This window comes from Tachysurus fulvidraco, chromosome 20, assembly GCF_022655615.1.
Source record: "Tachysurus fulvidraco isolate hzauxx_2018 chromosome 20, HZAU_PFXX_2.0, whole genome shotgun sequence".
NCBI lineage: Eukaryota > Metazoa > Chordata > Actinopteri > Siluriformes > Bagridae > Tachysurus > Tachysurus fulvidraco.
In genome coordinates this window covers 9,113,749-9,120,355 of record NC_062537.1, presented here as the reverse complement: position 1 = coordinate 9,120,355, position 6,607 = coordinate 9,113,749, and the positions used below count along the sequence as shown (strand labels likewise).

Below are 6,607 nucleotides of genomic sequence, written 5' to 3'. Positions count from 1 at the left end.
GTGCTTAAACTTTCTACTAATGTTGTGCACAGTGCATATCTCTACAGCCTTTAGTCTATTTAACATTGTGCAATATATTTATTGAATGGATGTACTGTAATGATCATTTATGTCTGCATGCAGAGCACTGCCAACAGCTGACTCTATAAGTGTTACCTTTTGTATATTTTCTAAAAGCATCTTTTGCTCTTTGCCTTTTTTTCAAAGAATGTAGATATTGCCTATAAGTGTGAGGTATTTTTCTACCAACGTGTGTTGATTTAGTAATATTACTGTAATATAGTGAAATGATAATTATTAGTTTATGCTTTGTGATAGTGGAATGAATGTATCTTGTAAAAGCTTTTATAATAGTTTTAAATTATCTATACAATGTGAAAATAAGCTCTATAAGTTTTTTTTTTTTAAACCTGTTGCATTTGTATTGTGTGAAAAACATTTAAATAGCTTATTGAATATCATTAAAAAGGACATAAGTGCAAGGATCTAATTTTTATTCAACACTGTGTTAGAGTAGATAAACGGTTAACTGGTTGCTGTGCGATTTTTTCCCCTTTCTTTCTGTTCCTCTTTACATTTCTTGCCACCTCCTTCATCCAGTCCGTCAAGCACGTGGGTGTGCACGCGCACACAGGATTAGACAAAGTCCGTGACTAAAATATGATTGGCTGAGCCAAGTTCGAAGCCTTTGAAAATATTAATATCAGCAATTGATAATTATATTGCGAATAGTTTTGCTAATACGTCATTTCTGATTTTCTAAGATCTTAACAGTGACATAAACACTTGCCAATGTGCTTCCCATTCCTGTTGTTATGTTGCGTGCTGTTAAAGGAATACATGCGTGGTAGCAGTATTTACTGTCGGCCGACAATTAGTCCAGAAAGAAACATGCATTGAAATATCTATTGAGCGCTGGTGTGTTTTATTTATTTATTTATTTATTTATTTATTTATTTATTTGCGTCGCTGTTTTTTTAAATCTATATTTAAAAAACACTTACATTTCAGAGTTAAATCTACAATTCAAATATTTCCAAGTGTTACCACATAATAATAATAATAATAATAATAATAATAATAATAATAATAATAATAATGATAGATAGATAGATAGATAGATAGATAGATAGATAGATAGATAGATAGATAGATAGATAGATAGATAGATTCATTAAAAAAAAAAAACGTGACGCCCACGAGAGTCTCTAACATGCAGGTCACAAGTTGTTCTCCTGCCCCAAACTGCCCCACCCTGCCCGTGGTTTACAGGGTCAGCTGTGGCTGCATACTAGAGTTTTCACACAGTGCGCCGCAGCCATGCAACGCAATCACAAAGAACACTTGTACAAAATCCTAGTTATCGGCGACTTAGGCGTGGGTAAAACCAGCATCATTAAGCGCTATGTTCATCAGACCTACTCGAACAACTACAGAGCCACTATAGGAGTGGACTTCGCCCTCAAAGTTCTCAACTGGGACTCGGAGACTGTGAGACTGCAGCTCTGGGACATAGCAGGTAAGCAATATGCTTCTGCCACTGGTCTGTTTCTCCATCAGATCCTTCTCAATCAGAAGGTTCTGATCATGTACACGTGTTGAAAAGATTCAAACTATTAATTAGACAGGTTCACACAAGTAATATGATAATTCTGCTATTATGTATTCATGTGTTTGTTTGCTGGAGAATATTTATCTCAGTGAAGTTGCCTGTAATGACCTCATTACAGCTTACTTTTTAGATACACAGAAATATGTCCAATATTAAATTAACACCTACAGTGTTTATGTAAGTCTGGTTGGAATGAAATGAACTGGGGAGTTTGCTGTTTAGATACACTGTGGAATAAAGAACTGATCCAACTGGCGATTTTTAAATGGATTGCCAGGTAAGCAAGTCCTCAGTGTGCCTCCTACAGAACACTATTTTAATAATCCATATCCATTCTCATGTGCCATCTATGCCCCCCCCCTCCCCCCCTCTGAGAACTAGGCTCATTTCCCATGTGGAAGGAATCATATGAGAACTGGTCTCATGTGAGTAAGATTTGGAGGTAGATCACATGGGAGTCATTGTGGAGGAAAATTACTGTAAACATACCAGCTTTGAAAACTTGCCCATATAAGAATAGAAAACCTAATGAATTAAATTTTTAACACAACCCACAGCTTATGGCAGATTTGTAACAAAAGTATTTGGATGTTAACTAAATATGTCACAAATAATCACAAATGAAAATCAGTTTTCCAATTGTATATTGCAGGCACAGCAATGAAGTTAAATGGCCTTAAAAAAAAACATATGCTTACGTTCCCATTCTTATGATTTGCCTGTCTTGCTGCTCATAAAGGTCAGGAACGCTTTGGGAACATGACACGGGTTTACTACAGAGAGGCCATGGGGGCGTTCATTGTTTTCGATGTCACCAGACCTGCAACATTTGAAGCAGTCACCAAATGGAAGGAGGACCTGGACTCAAAGCTGACACTTGCCAATGGCAAGAGCATTACTACAGTGCTTCTAGCCAACAAGTGTGACCAAAGCAAAGACATTCTGGTCAATAATGGTCTGAAGATGGACCAGTTCTGCCAAGAAAACGAATTTGTAGGATGGTTTGAAACGTCAGCCAAGGTAGGCTGTAATACTGACTTAAGAGTTTTTATGCATTGTTTTCCACTAGATGTGCTTATAATTAATTTACATTTCATCAGATGTCTTGTTTCAAATTATTTTATCTTTTATTTTATATTATATTATCTGATATTTGGTTTTCATTTGGATGAAACTCTGTAGAGCCAAGCCTGACTAAATTTGCATATATGTATGGGACTTAGAATTTAAGATAAATTTAAAAGTGAAGCTTAAATTTAAAATTCAAGCTCTAAGCTTCCTTTGGGTTGTTTTAACTGATGTTAGTAGTTCTTGCACCAGACATAGCCACGGGGCCCATTCCTCCCTGCAATCCCTCCATTCATACAGTACAGTATCCTTTTTTTTAACACATTCACCAATAATTTAAAAAAAAAAGAAAGAAAGAAATGAGGAGAGCAGTAGCATTTTGGTCACAAACAACCTATTACACACTATGGGCCTCATTTATTAACACTGTATTTAAAAAATCTAGACTAATCTCCTAGAATTCACAGGTATTACATTTGTGTGCCTTGTGTCCCTCTGAACATGGGCTGTAACTGAAAGCACAGACTATAATCAGTTTTGGAAGATGACAGGCCTAGTTTCTGCCATCAAACCAGTCAGACATTATAGCAAAGGTATCAGCTTATTCCCTATGTCCTATATTTCTAACAACTCTGTTAGCTTTTAATGGGATACAGAAATTCAGATTTTATAGTACAGTATATTAAAATGCTAAGAAATCCAGATGATTAAAAAAAAACGGTCTGCATCTGATATTTAATTCATGCACTATACTGTATAAAGCGATGCACTATATATCTAATCCGTGCACTATATACTGTAAGTAAAAACACAAATTATCTTAAATTATATAGCTATGAGATTTTTAAGGTCCAGCTGGAGCAGGGTTCATTCCTGTCTTCTGATCCTGTTAATTTATTTTATTTTATTTTTGGTTTTTAGTGATGGGTATATAAATGTGTATAAAGTCTATAAATGTCTGTTTTACTGAAGTGTTCTACAATAACAATGCTTGATTAAATATTTACTTTTTATTTTTTTTTTTACATTACTTTCTACTTTTTTAGAAAGTTGTTGCTAGAATTATGACCTTTTGTCTAGTCAAACAATACAAATCACGGAATCTGAACTTTACAAAGAACTGATATATATACACACAAATACTGTAATGTGAGAGCTGTTGATTTTAGAGCTTGACTTTTTGACTAGTCACCTGCCAATATATAAATAGGATTTGGATTAGAAATAGCTAAGCAATCTTATATAGGCAGCTCAGGTTATAATAGTATGTCAGGTGGCCAGAATCAGAAGATTATGAGATTATGAGACCTCTAATTAAAAGTCATGAATATTCAATTCCTTATTACAGCAGACAGGCAACTCAAGCAGCTGCTGAAGGAAAGTTTGAAGCTATTCAAGGTTTTTTCTCATTACACTTAATGCAAACTTTTAAATAGAGTCATTCATTCATTCATTCATTCATTCATTCATTCATTGCAGTTTACCATCCAATTTCATTTATATGTAATGAAAACTGTCGTCTTAGCAATTTGAAGCATTTTAATAATTCACAAAATTTCTCTGATTTAGAACTGGGAGAGATGAGATACTTCAAGTCTTCATATTAGCCTAATGATCAAAGGCATTGGGAATAATCATACTGCAATGTTAATACATTGTTCTGTGCCGTGTTTTTTTTAACCTGATTACATTTTTTTCTCTAAATAACAACTGCAATGTATTACATGGCTACTTTCCCCATTAATAACTAGATAACCTTAGGAAATAAAATGTTTCTAGTCTTATAAAGGAGTGCAAATGAAATTGCTTACCTCGTGTTGTATATTTGCCAACATGACAGTACACAGATGTAGATTAGTTTTTCATTTAAGTCAGTTAGAAGGATATGTATTTACTGTGTTGATTTTTGTCAATGTTTATGAGATGCAAAATAGTGCACATTATGAGTTTTCACCTTCTCTCTGTCTCAATGTTTAGGAAAATCTAAACATCAACGAAGCTGCAAATTTCCTGGTCAAGCACATCATTGCCAGCGAGAATGATATTCTCAAATCAGCAGTTCCAGATACCATTTCACCTCAACTGACCACAAACACAAAGATGAGCTGTTCTGCATGTTTTAAACCCTAACATCTGGCCAGGAGGTGGATTCAGGCTTAGCAGCCGAGAAGAACACTTCCACTAAATCTATAACCATAAGACCTAAGCAAGACTTCAAAGATTGACGTGTGTGAATGTAACACAGGTACATATATAGGTACTTTGTAAGGTTGCAGTTATTTATGTGCAACACAAGTCTGGAATGCACAGTTTTCAGGTTAAGTTTGATTCCAGATGAAGGAATTTTTAGAATTGAGACTATGTAGATTACATGCAAAAAAATTTCAGACAAACTTTCATCTTTATGGTGCATGAAATGAAAACCTACACACACTGCCTCTGTGTCTCTGTAGCTCTTTCCATCTATTTTCTGCATTCTCCCATCTCTGTTTCTCATTCTCACTCTTTCTCCATGCTCTTCAGTGATTCACTTTCTGACTCACTGCCATTATATAAAGCTCCCATGAAGCCCCTCTTCAGCACACACTTTGTTCACATCTTTAAACATGGTTATTGATCTAAGTTCCTTTCTGTTCCACTGCCTGCTGAGAGCAAACCTCTTGCACTTTCACATCGTACTAGTCTATTGTCGTCTATGTGGGAAGTATTACATAATTTAAAAACACTTTATCCCAAGTATTATATACATTTTTTTAAAGCAGACATGTATATAAATATAAACTCTTTTGTATTTGGATAATAATAATAACAAAAATGTTTATTGCTATTGCATAAATGTATTGTGTTTCTGAGTTAAAATGGAAGAAATCTGTTTTGAGTAAATCTTCTCTATTTGTCTCATTAACAATACTACTGTTTTAAATTGAGAAACCCTATGCAGTATTATAATTAACTCTGGTTAGGTTTTTGTATGTAAATATAATCATGTAAATGCAATTACTTAGTTTTCTTGGACTTTTTTCTACACCTTTTAGCAATAGAGTATCCATTATTATTTATCATGTACTATTATGTATTCCTGATATAGATTTTAATGAAAGTGACGACAAGCACACAACTAATTATTTTGTTGGACAAACAACAATTGTTCTAATATACTGACTATAGATTTAGTTCTAAATGTTTCATTGATATTTGTATGGATTGAAGCACAGACACAGTAATGTATGTTCAAATTAAACTAAATATGTTTTTCACTATCTGGGAAAAATTCTTGAGGAGAATAAAAGCAATAGTTCCTGTCAATGGGAAGAGTACATGATAGAATGTTGGTGAAATTGCAGTGCATTTTAGCATATTACTCATATTCAACCCAAGTCCTCTGGTATCACCATGACAACTGCTGAGCACAGAAGTATAAAAGCTCATTCGATGAAGTTTGCAGCTCCTGCAACATCCGCATGATTAATATTCTGCAAACCTGTGCATGTTGTTGCTCATGTTGGTTTCATTAGTACCCTGGAATTAAAAAAAAAAAAAAAAAAAAAGATCAGAGTGAGATATTGACTAAATTAAAAAAATGCATGACAGGAAATATTGTTAGTACAATTCACATACTGTATAGGTGATTTATAATTACTTGCTTGTGTTAGAAGACATATTTAACTACATAAGCACTTGGGTTATATCCTTCTTTACACTGTGTGAAATTATTAATCCGGCCAATAAATGCAACTCTAATATATAACAGATCAGTCTTTCTACCTTTCAATAATACTTCAACCAGGTTATGTAAAAGTATGTTTATAGCTGAGGTAAGTGATAAGCTTAGCTGAGGACTGAATGTGGAATTACTGCCCTGTTGAATCAGGAATTCACAGGTTGCTGGTATTCAGTGGCACTGCTAGTCATATGAATCCCATTAGC

At 34.2% G+C, this 6,607-nt stretch overlaps 1 protein-coding gene across 1 annotated transcript; it reads left to right on the top strand.

The window, feature by feature from the left end:
- Positions 1-1,243: 1,243 nt before the first annotated feature.
- Positions 1,244-6,378, top strand: rab38b (RAB38b, member of RAS oncogene family). Its single transcript, XM_027171691.2, has 3 exons — positions 1,244-1,519; positions 2,352-2,632; positions 4,658-6,378. Exons 1-3 carry the CDS (start codon positions 1,321-1,323, stop codon positions 4,808-4,810), a joined length of 633 nt encoding a protein of 210 aa, XP_027027492.2. The 5' UTR covers positions 1,244-1,320; the 3' UTR covers positions 4,811-6,378.
- The last annotated feature ends 229 nt before the right edge of the window (positions 6,379-6,607 follow it).